The sequence below is a fragment of the Cervus canadensis genome, chromosome 6 (genome assembly GCF_019320065.1).
Source record: "Cervus canadensis isolate Bull #8, Minnesota chromosome 6, ASM1932006v1, whole genome shotgun sequence".
In the NCBI taxonomy this organism is placed as follows: Eukaryota; Metazoa; Chordata; class Mammalia; order Artiodactyla; family Cervidae; genus Cervus; species Cervus canadensis.
The window spans coordinates 11,374,533-11,394,366 of record NC_057391.1 but is presented as its reverse complement, the minus strand read 5'-3'; the positions used below and the strand labels follow the sequence as shown (position 1 = coordinate 11,394,366).

Sequence of the window (19,834 nt, the reverse complement as noted above, 5' to 3'; positions counted from 1 at the left end):
TTAGAGCCTGTTCCTTTTCCGGTACACCACCCCCTACAGCCCTGTATGGAAGAAAAGCAAGGATTACTTGTTGCCATTTGTCAACAAGAAGTGACATGTCCCAAGTTGCTGGCAGAAGTAAGTCTTAAATCCAGCTCTCTTTACCCTTCTTCCCCGGTTCAGTCCATGACCCCACAATCCCCTTTTTGTAAGTTTGTATCTCACATTCAAGACTATATAATGATGACTACATAGAGTTTAAAGAAAAATAATAACCCAAGATGACTGTGTACCCCCACCAAGCTGATGAGAAAGAACAGTGCTGGTTATCTGTGCCTCCCTGACCTACCCAACCTCACTGGACTCATGACACTTGCCTAGTTAGGGGGAATCCTAGGCTAGCAGGACCCTGTTAGTATTATTGGGGTAAGCCTGTGATGTCTCCCAGTTCTATCATTAGTGTTTCTCAAATCCTGACCAGGCATCAGGATGACCCAGGGAGCTTCTTCAAACTGCAGACTCCCTCCCTTCACGCCTGAAGGATCATGACCCTGGATTCTTAATGTTTAACAAGTTCCTAAGGTCCTTCTACTGAAAGTGTGGTCTTTACCTACCTCTTGGGCAAAGTTAGAAATGCAGAATCTAGGGTGCCTGATGCCTCTGCAGCATCTTAACCAGGTCTCTTGTGACTCTGTGATTTGTTTGCACAGTGGGGATTTGAGAATTGCTGTCCTAGAGGGTCTGGGCACTGTGGTTCTGGGATTTCACTTGGAGAAACTCTGCTAGTAGCAATCTTAGAAGACAGAGACTGGCTTCACTCCTGACCCTGGGCGCTGTTCCTTTTCCAGTAACTTACTCCACTAAGTCTGGAGAAGGAAGTGGCAACCCACTCCAGTATTGTTGCCTGGAGAATCCCATGGACAGAGGAGCCTGGTGGGTTACAGTCCATGGGGTTGCAAAGAGTCGGACACAACTGAGCGACTCACACAATACAACTCCACTAAGTCAGGGGAGGGGCATGGCTTTTTTGTTTTGTTTTGTTTTCTTCTGATGGCAAAAGTTGTACATGTTCATTATAGAAAACTAAGGAAAAGCAGAAACAGTAAACATCCCACCACTCAGAGATTAAATTGCTAACATATGAGTATGTTTTCTTCCAGAGTTTTTTTCTATGCACATGTATATTCCCCCCCCCCCAAATAAAAGCATGCTGTATTTACAGTTCCAAGTCTTGTTTTCATTCAACAGTCTATCATAAGTATCTCCCCATCTTTATTTATTTTTGGCCACACCATGCTGATTGTGGGATCTTCGTTCCTTGACCAGGGATTGAACCCGTATCTCCTACAGTGGAAGCTCAGAGTCCTACCTACTGGACTGCTAGGGGATTCCCTGTCCATCTTTTAAAAAGGTTTTTCAAAAAATAATTTTAATAACTGAGAGTCCATCATTTGAGTATAGCCAGAATTTACTTTTTGAAGTCTTTCCCAGCTGTCCACTGTTAGAGTTAACACAGGTGGTCAGCACTGTTAACAGCTGCCCACCACAGGGTGCCCACAAGTGGAATCCTGGCTTCAGGGTCAAGCTGGAGCCCCTGTGTAGCCCTATCTGCATTTACCCTTTCTCAGGCATTGCAACATACTGTCTTTAAAAACTTTCCCACTTTAATAGGTGAAAATGAACATCTGTGTTTTGATGTGCATTTCTTTGGTTTTGTGATTGTAGAATAGTTGTTTTTTTTTTTTTTTTTTTTCTTGGCGGTTTGCATTTCAACTCCTGACTGTAAGGCAAGGGCTTTAAAAATGATTCTCACTTCACATCAAAATAAGTCTCAGGTATTCAGGTCTCTGGTTATGGTGCAGACCTTCCCAGCCATATCTTCATCATAGCCCTGGCTGAGATCATATGGCGGGAAGGTGTCCTTGAGAGAAATGAATTTAACAGGAATGGTAATAATTGTAACTGAGTAGTGTTCAGAGCACCTATTGATGTGCCTGCATTGTGTGGGCCAGTCTCACAGACCTTACTGGTTCCACCCTCAGAACAGCCCTTCCAGCGAGGGACTGTCCCCCCATTTTACAGAGAGAGACACTAGGGCTCAGAGGGGATCATTGGTCTAGCAAGTGGAGGAACTGAGATCCCAACCAGAGACTGTCAGGTTCTCTTAACCCGGGTGGAGAGGGCGCCCCCACCCGAGGTCCGAGGCCCGGAGAGTGGATGGAGGGGCAGCCGGCAGCTCCCCGCTCCAGCACTCTCCCTCCTCCCGCAGACGGGAAGCCCATCTCCACCGATGTCATCGTCCTGGGCCGCACCAACCTACTCATCCACAGCGCGCAGCCCCGCCACTCTGGCGTCTACGTCTGCAGAGCTAACAAGCCCCGCACGCGGGACTTCGCCACCGCAGCCGCCGAGCTCCGCGTGCTGGGTGAGGAGGGGTGGAGGGTGAGAAGGGGCATAGGACCGGGGAGCCGGTGCAGGGGGAGACTGCATTGGGGCGGGTTAGCTGGGGCTGAGCGAAAGAGGAATAGGAAGTGGGAAAACGGACAAGTGGGCGTGTCAGAGGCGGTGGTGGAGAATGAATAGGGAAGAGAAGGTTGAGGGGGGCAGGAGCCCAGCACCCGGGGAGGAGTCCTTCGTAAGGGGGTGGGGTACCTTGGAGGGGACAGACTAGGTAATTAGAGGAGACAAGTGTGGGAGGAGATTGGAGGATGGAGTTGAGGAAGAGGAGAGGGGTGATAAAGGGCATTGCTTGGGTTATTGGAGAGGGTCTGGGTGGGACCCGGGTAACGTGGGGAGGGATGAGAGTGAGGTTATTGGGGGGAGGGTACATCTGATAGGTGTGGGGTCCTGGGAGGTAGGGGAGACGGAATAAGGGCGGGAGAAGGGTTAGATCCTGGAGAAGCCAGGGTATTTGGGGAGGCCGAGGAGGCCTGGAGAGAATGGTCAGTGTAGGGCCGGTGTAGAAAGAGGAAGTGAGCTAGAGCTGCGCTGCTGAGGGTATTCTGGGGGGACGGGTGAATCAGGGAGAGGTGAGAATGAGTGAGGGGCTGCGGGAGTCCCTTGGGTATTTGGAGGCGGGGGCAGGCCTCTAGCGGCGGGAGCGCGCAGTCAGCGTCCCCCTCCGGTCCCCCAGCCGCTCCTGTCATCTCTCAGGCGCCGGAGGCGCTGTCGCGGACGCGGGCCAGCACCGCGCGCTTCGTGTGCCGCGCGTCCGGCGAGCCGCGGCCGTGGCTGCGCTGGCTGCACGACGGGGCGCCGCTGAGGCCCAACGGGCGCGTCAAGGTGCAGGGCGGCGGCGGCAGCCTGGTCATCACGCAGATCCGCCTGCAGGACGCCGGCTACTACCAGTGCGTGGCCGAGAACGGCGCGGGAACGGCGTGCGCCGCGGCGCCGCTGGCGGTCGTGGTGCGCGAGGGGCTCCCCAGCGCCCCCACGCGGGTCACCGCCACGCCGCTGAGCAGCTCCGCCGTGCTGGTGGCCTGGGAGCGGCCCGAGCTCCACAGCGAGCAGATCATTGGCTTCTCCCTCCACTACCAGAAGGCACGGGGTGCGTCTGCCCGGCGCTAAGACACCCCAGCGAAGACCTACTGCAGGGGGTGCCTCCCGGGGGCGGGGGAAGAGACGCGGCACAGCCTGGATGGTTGAAGTGTTGCCTTTGGGGATAGGATGGGATGGGGTGGGAGACCTGTGTGTGGATATGGGTTAGCGCATTTCCCCTTCAGCCACCGTTTAAAAGAGTAGTGAGAGGATACTACTCTCAGGGAAAATGCCTTGGCATTCCTGGAGCCAGCTTGTTAATTGCAGCAGGAGTCACTTCAGTTACACGATAGAAAAGACTTCCTAACTAGTGGGAGGAACTAATACAGTGGGACTAGAAGTCAGGGGAGTTTATATGCTCCTATTCAGATTATCTGGAATGATTTAGCTAGAAAGAGGCTATTCCGGGGACTGGACAACATGAAGGATCCATAGACAGCTTCGAGCAGGGAAGCCTCTGGTGGTGGCCCTGTGACAGACACTTTGTCCCCTAACCCACTCAGGCGTGGACAACGTGGAATACCAGTTTGCAGTGAACAATGACACCACTGAGCTACAGGTTCGAGACCTGGAACCCAACACAGACTACGAGTTCTACGTGGTGGCCTACTCGCAGCTGGGGGCCAGCCGTACCTCCTCCCCAGCACTGGTCCACACTCTGGATGATGGTAGGGCCTCTGCACCTCCTGTGGGCACCTGGGGGCCCAGGGAATTCCCGGAGGATGGTAGCTTAGTTTCTCCTTACTCCTATGCCAAGGCACTTTTACCTGCCTTGTGCCATCTTTTGTGCCCTATAAAGGAGTGGGCAAGGGTTCATCTCCCTAATTTACAGTTGGGGAAACTGAGGCCCAGAAAGTGAGTGACTTGCCCAAGGTCAATAGTGCAGCTGCAGCTTGAGCCCAGGTTTCATGACTACCTGTAATCAGGTGGCCCTTCTCCGCTGCACCCAGGTACCATCCAGTCAGACAGGAGCCAGTGACAGTCCGCTGGATGTAGAAGACTGTGCTGGGGGCATGTCCCGGGAAGGCTGTCCCATCCTCTCCAGCTTGGGGCTCCCCTGAGAGGCTCCCTTTCCTCCCTCAGATCCTGGTCCTGGGCCTCCTTCTGACTTGCCGTGTGACCTGGGCAAGTCTCTGACCGCTCCTGGGCCTCACCTTCCACGTCGGTGGAGCAGAACTCACGCTGATGTTCTTCTGTCTCAGCCCCCAGTGCAGCGCCCCAGCTCTCCCTGTCCAGCCCCAACCCCTCGGACATCAGGGTGGCGTGGCTGCCCCTGCCTCCCGGCCTGAGCAACGGGCAGGTGGTGAAGTACAAGATAGAGTACGGTTTGGGAAAGGAAGGTGAGTGGGGGCAGGAATCAGTGAGAGCGGCTGGTGGGGTGGGGCAAGGTGAACCTAGAAAAGGGGACGGGGGGCTGGGGGTTGGGAGGGCAGGAGTGGAAGGGAAGGCTCAGTCAGAGGGCTCGCTCAAGACAGGGGTAGGGCTGGGGGCTAGCCTCACCTTCGCACCACTGTGGTGCGTCATCCGACAGTCGCTACCGCAGGCTCCTTGTCTGCGAAGTGAGGCAGGTGACCTAGGTAATCCCAGGGGTCCCTTCCAGCTCAGAAGGGATAGGGAGGTGCAGGGTTTGCTTGTGGGATTGAGGGAAATGAGGCATGGGTGGGGTATTAGGACAGATGTCAAGAATCTCGGGGAGGAGGAATGAAATTGATGAAGACACAGGAGAAGGCAATTGGCTGGGGGCCAGGGGGCCAGGGCGAGGAGGGAGGGAAGGGTGAGGAAGGGGGCATGGGGGGCGACAGGGCTCTGGAAGAGGCTGTGCTTGGCGGTTTCACAGCCAGCCCCTTGTGCCCATGCCCTGGTGGTGTGTGGGCTGGCTCCCAGGGCCAGTGGGGAGCGTGTGCCCTGACTCTCCCCACTGTGAGCCCAAGCTCATGGCTGGCATCAGCCAGGGCCAGAGGCCTGGGCATTCACTGAAGCATAGAGTCCATCCAGGCACTGAGGGGTCAGTGTTGGGAGGGCCTCGGGCTCTGATGGCACTGAGGAGCCGGGCCCAGAGTGGAAGAGTCAGTGTAGGGGGGTTAGGGGTTCTTAAGGTGGCCACCCAAAGCCGGTGTCTTCTGTCCCAGCAGATCAGATTTTCTCTACCGAGGTGCCGGGGAATGAGACGCAGTTTACGCTGAACTCGCTTCAGCCCAACAAGGTGTATCGAGTGCGGATTTCAGCTGGCACAGGGGCTGGCTACGGGGCCCCCTCCCCGTGGATGCAGCACAGGACGCCCAGTGTGCACAACCAGAGCCATGGTACGGGGTCAGAGGGGACAGGTGGGGTGATGTGAGTGACTGTGGGCGTTTGGGAGCCCTGGGAGCCCAGACCCAACCACCCCCTCCACGAGAGATCTGCCATGGCTGCCCCTGCTCGATGGGGGAAGAGGTGAAGGGCTGGCATGTGCAGACACCCCTGGGCTCATGTATCCCTCCCATCTGCCGTGTGACCTTGGACAGACCATTCACAGCTCTAAGACTTCACTTACTACTGCCAGGTGTATCATGAAGATTAGTTAATATAAACAAAAGTTCAATACATAGTTAGAACTGGTTAAGTAGTAGCCAACAGGGGACTTCCCTGGCAGTCCAGTGGTTAAGAAGCCATGCCTCCACAGCAGGAGGCACAGGTTCAATCCCTGGTTGGGGAACTAAGATTCCCATGTGCCGCACAGCATGGCTGGGGAAAAATAAATAAATAAATAGTAGCTGCTTCTGTGACTATGACTGTTGTGGGTTTTGTGGAGAGGCCCAATAGTAGAGTGGTTAATGAAGACAAAACCTGGCACGCATACTATCTGTGTCATCTTGGGCAAGTTACTGGACTTCTCTGAGCCTCAGTTTTCTTATCTGTAAAATAGGGACACTAGTATTTATGCTATTTTGTAGGGTTGTGAGAAAAGTTAAAATACACGCTATGAAGTGCTTAGAGCAGCATCAGACACACAGTGAGCCAACCCAGCCTCAGGCTCTAAGTAGGTCTCCCCACTCTGGTGGCTCCATCCCTCCTTCCTGGCTTCAGCAACCCCTCTCATCCCCTTGCCTGCCGATGCCCATGCCTTCATCCCTTCAGAAGATTTATAGAGCCCTCCTCTAAGGCAGGTACTGTCAGCCCTGCCCCAGAAGTGCTCTATGCTAACCTCTTTGCAAATACCCAGGAGACGTCCTGGCATTCTCAGCACTCTGGGCTTATGGAATAGTGAGTTCTCCTCTAGACCCAGCCTGGGCCTGACCCTTAGGCTGTGGCTGAGTGGTGAGATATATTGGGAGAACTCTGGCAAGGGCCCTACTCGATGCTGTCTTCCTGCTTTCTGCTTCCTCATGCTTCTTCCCTCCGCCCTTCCCCGGCCTCCCCCTCTTCCTTCTCCTTCACTCTCTTACTCCTCCTCCCTTCCTGCTCCTCTGCCCCCAGTCCCTTTTGCGCCCACAGAGCTGAAGGTACGGGCAAGGATGGAGTCCCTGGTCGTGTCCTGGCAGCCACCCCCGCACCCCGCCCAGATCTCTGGCTACAAACTGTACTGGCGAGAGGTGGGAACGGAAGAGGAGGAGATGGATGGTGAGAGCCCTCCCGGAGGCCGTGGAGACCAGGCGTGGGATGTGGGGCCCGTCCGGCTCAAGAAGAAAGTGAAGCAGTATGAATTGACCCAGCTAGGTGAGGAGGGCCGCCCGGGAGGGGATGAGATAGACATAGGTCCAGCAGGGGACTGGACAAGCTGGGCTGGTGGTTGGAGATGGAGTCTCTCAGGGAATACGAGAATGACCCCGGAGGTTCCTCTAACCAGTGAGTGACCCCCGTGACCTTCCCCAGTCCCTGGCCGGCTGTACGAGGTGAAGCTCGTGGCGTTCAACAAACACGAGGATGGCTATGCGGCAGTGTGGAAGGGCAAGACGGAGAAGGCTCCCACCCCAGGTGAGGAGCTGGGGAAGCGGGGGAGGAGGGCTCAGTCAGCAGGTCTGTGCCTGGCCTCCTTTCCCTCTCCTCCGGGCTGGCCCTGGTGGGCAGGCCGTCTGGAAGTTTCAGCCACCTGCAAACCTGTTCTACTGGCCCTTCTAGATCACAGAGAGAAGCTCCTGCTTCTGTCTTATAGGCCCTTGTTTTCATTATCCATGAGCAGTGCTAATTTGGAAGGTTTGGACAGAGAGAAACCCCATGGTCCATCAGTGACTTCTGACCCCAAGTTTGACCTTTAAAGAATTTTTAAGATGACCCACTTTCATCACACTATCTCTCAGATTATTCCTCTGCTCTAGGCAGGGAGGGTATCCCTATGTGGGCCCACCAGGAAACTGAGGCTCAGAGTCGGTTCAGGCTACTGTAACAAAACACCATAGCCTGGGTAGCTTACACAGCCAACATTTACTTCTCACTGCTTTGGAGGCTGGGAAATCCAGGATCAAGGCCTAGCCGAGTCAGTGTCTGGTGAAGACCCGATTCCTGATTCATAGACCATAGGCTGTCTTCTCGCTGTGTCCTCACAGGGCAGAAAGAGGTCTAGAGAGTTCCCTAGGGTGTCTTTTATAAGGGCACTGTTATGTACAAAAAATCTGTGTCCCCCAGAATTCATACATTGGAACCCTACCCTCCAGTGTGATGTATTAGGAGGTAATTAGGATTAGATGATGTCATGAGGGTGGAACCCTCATGAATGGGATTTGTACTGTTTTAAGTCACACAAAAGAGCTTTCCTCCCTTTTCTGCCCTGAAGACACAATGAAAAGTTGATAGTCTATAACCCAGTAGAGGACCTTCACCAAAACTTGATCTCAGACTCTGAAATTTCTATTGTTTACCACCCAGTCTGTGGTTGTTATAAACAGGTTGTTATAAACAGACAGGACTCCACCATATGTTCAAATTTCAACATAGGAACTTTGTGGGGGGACACAAACATTCACTCCATAACACTTCCATATACTTTACAAATATTAACTAATTTAATCCTCATAACCACCCTATGAAATGTAGGTACTATTATTAGCCCCACTGACGGAATAGGGAATGGAAACACAGAGAGGTTGATTAACTTCTCCATAGTCACACAGCTAGTACATGGCAGAGTTGGAATTTGAATCAGGACAGCCTGGCTCCAGAATCTATGCTCATAATTACCATGACTCGCTGTCTCCCTCTCTTACATTCTTACATACTAGTGTTCCATATTCTGCTCGCTGTATGCCCTTGGCCAAAATCACTTAAATCCTTGGGGGCCTCAGTTTCCTCATCTGTGAAGTGGAAATAAAGCATTATTCCCAACTCACAGGATCACAAGAGAAGGGTAAAAGAAAGGGCCTTGGGAACTGCAAACCACGGTATGTATTTCCAGATGAGTATCCTCACTCCCTTCCTACACTCTAATTTTCACCCTCCAGACCTGCCCATCCAGAGGGGGCCACCCTTGCCCCCTGCCCATGTCCATGCGGAATCAAACAGCTCTACCTCCATTTGGCTTCGGTGGAAAAAGCCAGACTTCACCACAGTCAAGATTGTCAACTACACCGTGCGCTTCAGCCCGTGGGGACTCAGGAACGCCTCCCTGGTCACTTATTACACCAGGTGGGACGCGGGGCTGTGCAGGGGCGGGGTGGGAGGGAGGAAGGCAGCAGGGGGTGGTGAAGAGGGGGGCCTGAGGCGGCAGGGCGTTTCATGACTCGCCCCCTCAAAGGGGGGCGCTTTGAGAGTCTGATGGCCTGATGGTGGCAGATGGGAAAGGAGAGCCCATCCAGTCCTGTCCCCTCACCAGAGGGCCTTCTGCTCAACCCAGGGAGACATCATGCAGGACAGACCTATTTCTTCACTCTCAGGTGATGGGGAAGAGACAGCCCAGCTGCTGTCCTGAGAGGCCCCCCTTGTTGGATGGGGAGTCAGAGACCTGTTGGTCTCTGTTGGTTTGGCAGACAAGACAAAGCATAAAAAGTAATAGATACATATTAATACAGTTGCAGCTAAAGGAAAATTATGCATCAAGGAAAAGTTATGCATTAAGGAAAAGTTATGCATCTTTTCCTTTAAGTCAAGGAAAAGAAGCATCAGAGAGGGTTCTTTGGGTGGAGAGTGACATGGATTAACCCAGGAATATTTCTTGGAAGAGGGGGCCTGGCTTGGGGATTGGACATGGAATCTCATATACACATCCATCCATCCACATCTCTCTGCAGGTCCTCTGGATGGTGTTAGAGGCCCCAGTGTCAGGGAGCAGATTCCCTGCCCAAGGCAGGGGTTGGGGCTGGGTTGGGGGAGGAGACTTAAAGGGGCCCGAGAGTCCTAGTTGCATTTCTTACCTCGGCAGCTCTGGAGAAGACATCCTCATTGGCGGGCTGAAGCCATTCACCAAATACGAGTTTGCAGTACAGTCTCATGGTGTGGACATGGACGGGCCTTTCGGCTCCGTGGTAGAGCGCTCCACCCTGCCTGACCGTGAGTGGCCCCTCAGCCCCTTGACCGAACTCCTTGCCCCAGCAGCCCTCTTCTGAAATGCCCCTCTGAGCCCCGTAAGTTCCTGTCAGTCGCTATGCATTTATGCTGGCAATCCAGTGCTGGTCTTAACCATTTACTCACAGGCATGATCACATAAGATTTAGAGGAGGGTTTTCTTTTAAGAGGCTGTGCCAAGACCTCACTGAGCTGTGAAGAGGGCTGGCTCTGGAGGCAGGCATCCCGGACTCTGCATTTGGGTCCCCGTTGTGCCCCTGACACCCAGGGAGACTAGGCAGGCCCCTTCCCCAGCAGGGCTTCTGTGTCCTCATCTGTAAGAGGGGATGGGACCATGGGACCCATGGGACCATGAGCTCTGCAGGTCTGTGACTCTGGAACCCTCTGGAAATGCATCTGGAGACAAGTGGTTCTTTGTCCTCACAGCACAGCCTCTTAGGTTCTGCTGACCCTGAGACAGTTCCCCTTTCTATCAGCAGACCTTTGTTCCTGATCTGAAATAAGAAGACGTGTGTACGGTTTGGGGGGGGGGAGGGCCATGCACCCTCATGAATGCACTTTAAAAAAAAATGCTTACAAATTGTTTCTCACACACTCATGACCTCAGCTCAAGTGGTGTTGTTAGTCACTCAGCCATGTCCAACTCTTTGCTCTCCATGGACAGAGGAGCCTGGCCATGGAATTCTCCAGGCAAGAATATTGGAGTGGGTTGCCATTTCCTTCTCCGAGGGATCTTCCTGGTCCAGAGATCAGACCCGGATCCCCTGCACTGCAGGCAGTCTCTTGACTGTCTGAGCCACCATGGAGGCCAGGAGCTCCGTTTATCCATGGAGTTTAGGGAGACTCAGTGTTTTCTCAAGGGAGACTCTCTGACACGGAATCCCCAGCTCAATTGACCTGATTTCAGAGCGGGGAGTATTTTCTCCTTTCACAGATGCGGAGACTAGCACCTGAGAAGTGGGGAGTCACCTCGGGCCAGTGAGGGTTCTGACTGCCCATGGTGCTGTGGCTTCTTTATGCCTTCTAGTCCTGGGTCCCCATCTCACCCTCTGTTGGGCCTTGAAAACCTGAGCCCCCAAATTTCTGTTGTTTCCCCACCTTTTGTCCCTCCTTTCTCCCCTCCCTTCCTCATGTACTCCTGCCCCCCTCCTGCCCTTTCAACTTCTCTGAAAACAAAACACAAAGCCTTTCAAGGTGGTACTCCTCGAATGGGGATTCCTGTGACTCTAAGGTCCTGGGCCCGAGCAGGTGGAGATGGAGGCTATATAGGGCATCAACAAATATTACTTGAAGATTTGGGGTGGCGAGGGGAGTTAGGAACTTTAAATAAAAAATCATTTCAAACACTACTTATATATTAAATGTTACCATGGAAGAGATGACTTTAAATGACATATAAGCCTTCCAAAAACTTTTGCGCTCTGCCCCCAGGTCCCCTGAGGACCAGACAACCATCCTCAGTCCTTGGAAGCATTTGGGTGTGGAGATTTGAGGAGCTCTGCTCCAAAGAGTGGAAAAGAGTTTCTAAGAGGGCAGGAATGGTGGCAAAGCCCCCCTCCCTAACTGTTTTCTGGAAATTCCCGGGTGAGAGACCCGACCTCATTTTGCTTCGTGCTTTGTGGTTTGTTCCAGTAAAGGCGGAAGCAAGGAGGCCATGCCTTCATGCCCTGGCTCCCAGCTGTGCCCACAGCTGGGGCTGTCAGCGACCCTGCCTCTCCCTGTCTCCTCCTCTGACACCCAGGGCCCTCGACACCCCCATCCGACCTGCGCCTGAGCCCCCTGACACCGTCCACCGTCCGGCTGCACTGGTGCCCCCCCACGGAGCCCAACGGGGAGATCGTGGAGTATCTGATTCTCTACAGCAACAACCACACCCAGCCCGAGCACCAGTGGACCCTGCTCACCACGGAAGGTGAGTGCCCTCACCCAGGACCTCTGAGCAAGTGTTTCCCCCCACCCCTTTCCAGCCTCCTCAGTGGCTGGGTTAGTACTGAGACGGCCACGGAGGTTTGTTCTAGGAGGAGCAGGCAGAAGCTGCTGCCTGGGTGGGAGCAGCAGGTTTTCCCAGGGCCACTTCCCAGCCCAACCCTGCAGGCCACCCCCACCTGGTTCACCAACCCTGCTCTCTCTGGCTCCCCTGCCCCCCAGGAAACATCTTCAGTGCTGAGGTCCATGGCCTCGAGAGCGACACTAGGTACTTCTTCAAGATGGGGGCACGCACAGAGGTGGGGCCTGGGCCCTTCTCTGGCCTGCAGGATGTCATTACTCTCCAGGAGAAGCTCTCAGGTAAGAGGTGGAAAGGGAGGAAGGGGTGGGCTCCATCCTGGGGCAGCCCAAGCTCCCCAGAGGCCCCCAGAGCTGACTTCTAATTCTGAAGTCATCTCCTCCAAGGCCTTGCCTTCAGGCATATGTTGTTGGACAGCTGCCCTCTTTATTTGGTGTGAAAGTGAAAGTCTCAGTTGCTCGCTCATGTCCAAGTTTTTGTGACGTCATGGACTGTGGGTTCCTCTGTCCATGGAATTCTCCAGGCAAGAATACTGGAGTGGGTAGCTATTCCCTTCTCCAGGGGATCTTCTTGACCCAGGGATCGAACCCAGTACTTCCGCATTGCAGGCAGACTCTTTACTGTCTGAGCTACCAGGGAAGCCTGGTGTGGAGAGGATAAATTTGAAGGGGAAATGGGTGAGGTTCTGTGGTAATTCAGTCGAAAGGTCAGATTTGTGGGAGACCAGCTTGGTTTCTCTGGGAGCTTACTTTCACTGGAGAACTGGCTTGAAGAGGTGATGAGCTTTATACAGGGGAAGTCTCAGGCCATGAGACTGTCTACACCATAATTCGCAGGGCCCCGTGTGAAAGGAAAATGTGGGACCCCTTATTGAAAAATGAAGAAGACAGACTTCCCTGGCAGTCTAGTGGCTAAGACTCCACACTCCCACTGGAGGGGGCAAGTTAGATCCTGGTCAGGGAACTAAGATTCCACATGCTACACAGCAGCCACAAAAGAAAAAAATATCCTGTGTGCCACAACTAAGACTAGCATAGCCACATAAATACATTTTAAAAAAAATGAGCAAGAATTTCAAGGTGGTGACAGCAGAGCATGAAACCAAGCCCAGAGCCCTTCTCAACACAGGCCACGGGCCACTGCACGTGTTGCACTCCTGTGAAACCAGCCCTGTTAGGCAGGCAAGAGGCGTGTTTCACTGAAAGGCCAGGTTGATGGGGAGGAACTTCAGCTTCCAGATGTCCAGTGGGGCAGACAGTTGGAGAGAGAGGTAGTGGTGGTCCCTGTGAGTCTCTGGGGCCCTCTGATCCTTGCATCAGAGATTTCACATGTCCAGAGGAAGAGATTCAGGCCAGTGGCCTCCGGAGGAAGCCCCAGGATGTCCTGGTCTATGAACCTCGGGTTTTCTCCTGTCCTTGATCTGTTCTGTTCCCTGCCTCTCCCCTGCCAGACTCTCTGGACGTGCACTCGGTCACGGGCATCATCGTGGGCGTCTGCCTGGGCCTCCTCTGCCTCCTGGCCTGCATGTGTGCTGGCCTGCGCCGCAGCCCCCACAGGTGGGTGGGAGGACCAGTCTGACCACAGAGAGGAGCAACTTCCAGAAGGGCTGCAGGGAAGAGAGAGCGGGGAAAGTGGCCGTGACTTGCTCTAGCCCCTCCTGGGGGCCCCATGGAAGTTGTCTGGGATGAACGGGTTGGGGTGAGGTCCTCGTGAGAGTGGGGAGTGGAGTGGGTTTAGGGAAGCCCCCAGCGTACCGCTCAGTCAGGGCTGGCATAACCTAGCTGCCTGTCGCCTGCTTCCTTGGTGGCGGTTATTCAGTTGCTTGGTCGTGTCTAACTCTTTGTGACCTCATGGACTTCCTTGGTAGCTGCCAGCCTCTTGCAAAGAGGGCCCCCAAATCTCCAGATGCCCAGAGCCCCGGGAGGAAGGATCTCAGGGCAGTGTCACAGCTGTTGTGAACAGTCACAGAATTTCTCATCCATTGCACAGACAGTGAAATTAAGTCTCAGAGATGGGTAGGAACCTGCCCAGGGGCATAGGCTGGACTAATCCCAATCCCACCCCTGCCCCTCCCTTTGACCACTGTGTCTGTTCCCCATCTTTCCTTACAGAGAAGCCCTCCCGGGCCTGTCCTCCTCGGCCACTGCTGGGAACCCGGCACTGTACTCCCGAGCCCGCCTGGCACCCCCCAGCCCCCCAGCTGTCCATGAACTGGAGTCCCTTGTGCATCCTCGTCCCCAGGACTGGTCCCCACCGCCCTCCGACATCGAGGACAGGGCTGAAGTGCACAGCCTTATGGGTGGCGGGGCTTCTGCTGGCCGGGGCCACTCCAAGAGAAAGGTGAGCCCGGAGCCCGGGGAGGGCCGAGCCCCACACTGCGGTTCATTCCCAAATCGGACACTAGGGGGCGCAAGAGCACGCTGTGTCCCGGCGAGGGGAGCGCTCCCCTCTCCCCTCCCTGGACCAGCTGCAGAAGAAAAGACTCTCCCTCCTCTTTGAAAGGGTTGGCAAGGCAGGGAAGCAGATGGGCCTCCATCTCTGGCAGAATAGGTCAGCCTGGTTCTCAGGAAGGAGCGGAGAGCCCCCGAGGGGCTGTTGGCGGGTGACTCAAGGTGGCCAGAACGCGCCTCATCCTGGGAGCTGGGGAGAGCTCTAAGACCCAGTACTCCCTCGCGTGGGGGAAGGAGGCTGGTCAGGCTGGCTGTGGCCAGGTAGGACCGGGATCCAGATAAGGTGCATCCACGCAGGGCGGGTCCTGTCCATCCTGGCAGCCGTGGCTCATCCTGAATTCTCTGACCAGCCAGCTTGAACCGCTGAGTCCTTTCTCACCCTCTCCCTGCCTCTGTGGCGAAGGAGAACTTGGCTGGTTCAGAAACTCCTGGGCTGTTCTGCAGGAGCATCTTTCTATCCTCAGATTCACCCCCGGACTCTCAGATTCTGTGCCTGTCCCCACTGCCTTGGGGAGAGACGTAGAAAGGGAGCTGAGAGTCTGCGGAGGGCCTCCAGCCGTTTCCTGCGTATATCCCCAGCCCAGGCCTCAGCTCCTGCTTCTTTCCCTGTGCAGATCTCCTGGGCTCAGCCCGGTGGGCCCAGCTGGGCAGGCTCCTGGGCAGGCTGTGAGCTGCCCCAGGCAGGCCCCATGCCCTCTCTGACCCGGGCCCTGCTGCCCCCTGCTGGAACTGGGCAGACACTGCTGCTGCAGGCTCTGGTGTACGAGGCCATCAAGGTCAGTGTCCTGGGAAGAAACGGTGAGGGAAGGAGAGAAGGGTCCTGTGCTTGTTAAAAGCAAGTAGTGAATCCTCTGAAGACCCCTGGTGGTAACGTCCCTGGGGGTAAAAGTCGAGCCTGGAGACCCCCGGAGCCTCTAAAGGTGAATAGGTGGAGGGCAGGCCAGTGTTTGAGAAGACAGCCCCTCCTCGAGCGAGGCATAAGTGGGCCACGGCTGAATTCCCATGGATCTGAGGGTGCACCAGTCTGACTGCATTCAGCCCTTCTTCGTGTGCACTGAGCCTGCCTGTGTCTGGTATTTCTGAAATTCTGTGACAAGGGCAGATCGTAGTGTTCCACTGCCTGCCCATGGATCTGACCATCATCTCCGGGAGGACAGTCACTGTGCTTCCTTTACTAACTCCCGCAGAACATATAATGGGCTCTAGGCTGGGGGTCAGCCTCGCTCCATCCAGAGAATGATAGTCATTCTTCTGATGGTCACTCTCAGTGATGGTTTCTGTGTTCTCTGCTCTGACCAGGGCAACGGGAGGAAGAAGCCTCCCTCAGCCTGCAGGAACCAGGTGGAGGCCGAAGTCATTGTCCACTCTGACTTTAGTGCATCCAATGGGACCCCTGACCTCCACCTCCAAGACCTGGAACCTGAGGATTCCCTGCCTTCAGAGGCTCCTGACCTCACTTCGAGTGTTGTGGATCTCGATCAAGGGGAAGACTGGCTGGACAGGGAGCCAGGAGGGTGTGAGCAAGCAGCCCCTGGGCCAGACAGACTCACCTGCCTGCCAGAGGCAGCCAGCGATTCTTGCCCCTACTTGGACCTCCAGTCCAGGGAGGCTCTGGAGGAGGCCCCTGGGAACAACTGCCAGCCAAAGGCCCCCTGCCCTCCAGGAGCCAGTCCAAGCCTGCCCAAAGCCCCAGTACCCTCCTCCTCTACTTAGCTCCCCTAGAGGGCACAGTTTGGGACAGGCTGGTTTGGATCATGCGACATGACACGTGTGGCTACACATGTACGCGTCTCTGCCCGAAAGTCATCAAGCCACTTGGAGCCTCCTGGGGTGCTTTGGCTCGGGGAGAGGAAGGATTGGATTATTCACTCCCCCCATACTCTGTGACACATGTGATATGTGAGACACATGGCGCACAGTTACATGTGATATGCACATGTGTGAAGCACATGTGTGTGTGCTGGTTGGTGAGCTGGGAAGCTCTGGGCCAGGCAGTGATCACTATGGCCTAATTGATCCTCCAGGTCAGAACACTGCCCCAGAGTGGCCTGCCCCCAGCCCTGCGGGCCCCTACTCTGTCACCCAGCCTTTTATTACGCACTCTGAGAGTGTCTCCAATGCCTTGTCTGACAAAGACAGCCCCGGCCCACTTTCCGGTTGGGCTGGGCTGAGTGCAAGTAGGCTCTGAATGCCCGACACTTTAGTGGCATCACCTCCCATCTGCCATGTGCCCCGGGCCCAGATTGAGAGGGTGACTCCAGCTCCCCTCAGAGCAAGTCTGCACCTGGTTTTGTAACTGGGGAAGTGCCTGGTTTTGCAAATCTGCTTTCTGTTGCTCTCCCTTCTCTCCTCCCCGCTCAGTCCTCTAGTGTCTTGTCCTGTCCCCCCATTCTTCCAACCTCAGCGCCCTTCTCTTCTGTCCTGGGACTCGGTCCTTTCCTCTCCGTGGCTTCTGTCTGTCTCTGCTCTCGCCTCTCCCACACTATCACGTGGTTCTCCTGCCTGGGTTCAGTCTCAGCATCCTTCCCTCACAACATGACTACCTCATGTCTGTTTGAGGCCGTGATGGGACTCCCGTGTCCGCCGTCCACTTCAGCCATCGTCCTCCTGCCCCTGCTTCTCCGTGCCTCTGTAGACCCCATCCCCAGGCAGACTGCACACCCCCAGTGCAGGTTTGGAGAAGACCTTTCAGCTTCCCTTGCATCTTTCTCCCTGGGATTGAGACTGGAGGGTTCTCCTTAGAGGGGATGAATGCAAGTCAGACTTGGGGGTTTTGAGACAGGGATACAATTATTCCCTCCCTTCCATGCGGTAAGTCTGGTTTGCTGGGCAGAGGCATTTGAGGCACCTTCCTTCCCAGCTGGAGCTTGAAAGGGAGAAGGGGGTGGGAATTAGAGGCCGGGGAGCTCCTTCGCTTCCCACTCTCTGCCCCTTGACCAGGAACTGATGGGTGGCTGGGAGGGATCTCATCCTCTAGGGTGTTGGAAGTAGGGTCTTCGCACAGGACAAGGGTGATGGGCTCATCTCATTTTGCTCTTTCTTTAAATTCAATCCTGAAGTCATTTTTTGTTGACCACCCCCACCACACACACACAGGGACAAGCCTGACTTGTTTCGTTTATTTGATTTTTGCACCTCAGCCTCTCATAGGAGCATTTAGTACTCGGTCTCTTCTCCCTGAATTCATCTTTTTTCACTGAGCAGCAAGTACATCAAGGGTTAACTCTGGCTTCTGAGCCAAATTAGAAATAACCAGTCTATCTTTCCTTTTTTTTTTAATGGTGAAATGTCTCTCAGCGGAGCTGCAGCTTCCTCAGACCCTTTCAGCATCTGTGTTTATTACACGCGGGTGTCACTCAGGTTTGACATCCACACCTACATTTCCTCCTCCTCCCCCTTCAGGCAGCCTATGATAACACTAAAGATTATTAATGTTGGTTTTGTATCTCGTTAAGGACAGATCTGTCATTTGTACTATTTCTGTAGCATTCAGCATTGCTGTGGCTAACACTACTGTATATGTTTCATCACTGCTCTGAAGGTCAAAAGCCTCATTTTATTTTGCTGGTTTTTTTCTTTTTTTTTCCAAAGGGGAAAAAAAAAAAAAACTGTCCTGAATTAAATGGCTGTTTTAACAGTAGGCTCTTAGCATTACACCACATAGTCATTTTTCATGTTCTTGTTTAACAGGCACTGAGGTTCTGGTTTAAATTAAATAGCTGCAAATGAGACAATTTATAACCCATTAGGTTGGGTGGAAAATTGTTTCTCAAAAGCAAATAAGTAATAAATCTGGTATCTGCCTATAACTCACAGTTGATAAGAACGTGGCCATTACTCACTAGCATTATATATGATTTGGGCTCTGGGTAATTTGGAAGTGTTAGGTTTGTGTCTTTGTAGCAGTATTTTTATTAGAAAAGAGTCCATTGGCCTTTTACAGGGTATTAATCCTTTTGTCACCTACCATGGATGCCTTATGGTTTTTGAGTCTCATTTAAAAACCTTTTCTTGATGCATGACAAGTATAATCGGTACCTGCTCATTTATTTGTCTGTAGTTTTGCTGTATTATTTAATTATTTTTCCAGCATTTTTTCTCCTTACAATTATCATATTCTTTAGTGTTAAGCCAATGCATTGATCATATATCTGTCCCTGTAATGAATTAATAAACTATTTTCCAAAAATGTTCTTGTTTGTGGAACCAAGTGACTAGAACTTCTTCAGCCTTTCTGCCCTAGAGAATGTATTTCTTACCAGGATGGGAAATGTTGAGTTTTGAGCAGAAGAGCAGGTGGTTATAAGAAAGAACTGGACTTTCTCTAAAGAAGAGGGAACCTTTGTACACAGTTGATGGGAATGTAAATTGGTGCAGTCACTGTGGAAAACAGTAAGGAGGTTTCTCAAAAAACTAAAAATGGAACCACCATATGACCCAGCATTTCCACTCCTGGGTATATAACAAAATAAAAACACTAATTTGAGAAGATACGTGCATGTCAGTGTTCACAGCAGCATTATTTTCAATTGCCAAGATATGGAAGCATCCTAAATGTTCATCAACAGATGAGTGGAGAAAGACAATGTGGTCTGGTTAAGCAATGGAATACTACTCAGCCATAAAAGAGAAGGAAGTTTTGCCATTTGAAACAACATGGATGGATTTGGAGGGTATCATGCTAAGTGAAATAAGTTAAAGACAAATACTATATAATATTACTTATATGTGGAATCTAAAAAATACAACAAACTAGTGAATATTTAAAAAAAAAGAAACAGACTCAGTGATATAGAAAACAAACTAGTGGTTACTGTGGGGAGAGGGGAAGGAGCAAGATAGGGGTAGGTCTATACTACTATGTATAAAATAAGCTCCACGGATATGTTGTGAAACACAGGGAATAGAGCCAAAATTTTAAAACTATAAATGGAGTATAACCCTTAAAAATTATGAATCACTGTATTGTACACTTGTAACTTATATAATATTGTATATCAACTATATTTCAATAAAGTAAAAAAATAGGTTACTCAGACTCCTAGGATAGGAACTCCTCTCCCCACCTCAAAAAAGGAGCTGAACCATCTCCCTCCCTCAACAGGCACTTAGAAAAAACACCTAAACTTAGGAAAGATGCTTTCTTTGATGTCATTCTTTTAGGTTCTTCAGGGATCTCTTTTCATCTAGACACACATTTTTTTAACTTTGTGGGATGCAAGGGAGGAGTGAACCACCAAACTCCAGAGATTGGGTTCGACAAATCTTCTGTATAAATCTGGCTTCCAAAATTGCCCGTGACGCCCGTTCACACATATGGGCACAGTGCCTATGAGCTCAGAGACCCACGCATGGAACCCTCACCTTCACAATCATGCTGGTGTCCATT

General features: G+C 52.9%; 1 protein-coding gene across 1 annotated transcript in view; it reads left to right on the top strand.

Moving 5' to 3' along the window:
• Positions 1-18,634, top strand: part of IGDCC4 (immunoglobulin superfamily DCC subclass member 4) — a 38,788-nt gene extending 20,154 nt beyond the window's left edge. Inside the window, exons 6-20 of the mRNA XM_043470819.1 lie at positions 2,249-2,404; positions 3,113-3,526; positions 4,020-4,184; positions 4,719-4,856; positions 5,649-5,819; positions 6,973-7,212; positions 7,369-7,470; positions 8,931-9,114; positions 9,848-9,975; positions 11,732-11,902; positions 12,139-12,276; positions 13,446-13,551; positions 14,107-14,335; positions 15,060-15,221; positions 15,745-18,634. Coding sequence (XP_043326754.1) covers positions 2,249-2,404; positions 3,113-3,526; positions 4,020-4,184; positions 4,719-4,856; positions 5,649-5,819; positions 6,973-7,212; positions 7,369-7,470; positions 8,931-9,114; positions 9,848-9,975; positions 11,732-11,902; positions 12,139-12,276; positions 13,446-13,551; positions 14,107-14,335; positions 15,060-15,221; positions 15,745-16,158 — 2,918 coding nt within the window. The 3' untranslated portion in view covers positions 16,159-18,634. The remainder of the gene's footprint in view (positions 1-2,248; positions 2,405-3,112; positions 3,527-4,019; positions 4,185-4,718; positions 4,857-5,648; positions 5,820-6,972; positions 7,213-7,368; positions 7,471-8,930; positions 9,115-9,847; positions 9,976-11,731; positions 11,903-12,138; positions 12,277-13,445; positions 13,552-14,106; positions 14,336-15,059; positions 15,222-15,744) is intronic.
• Positions 18,635-19,834: the final 1,200 nt, after the last annotated feature.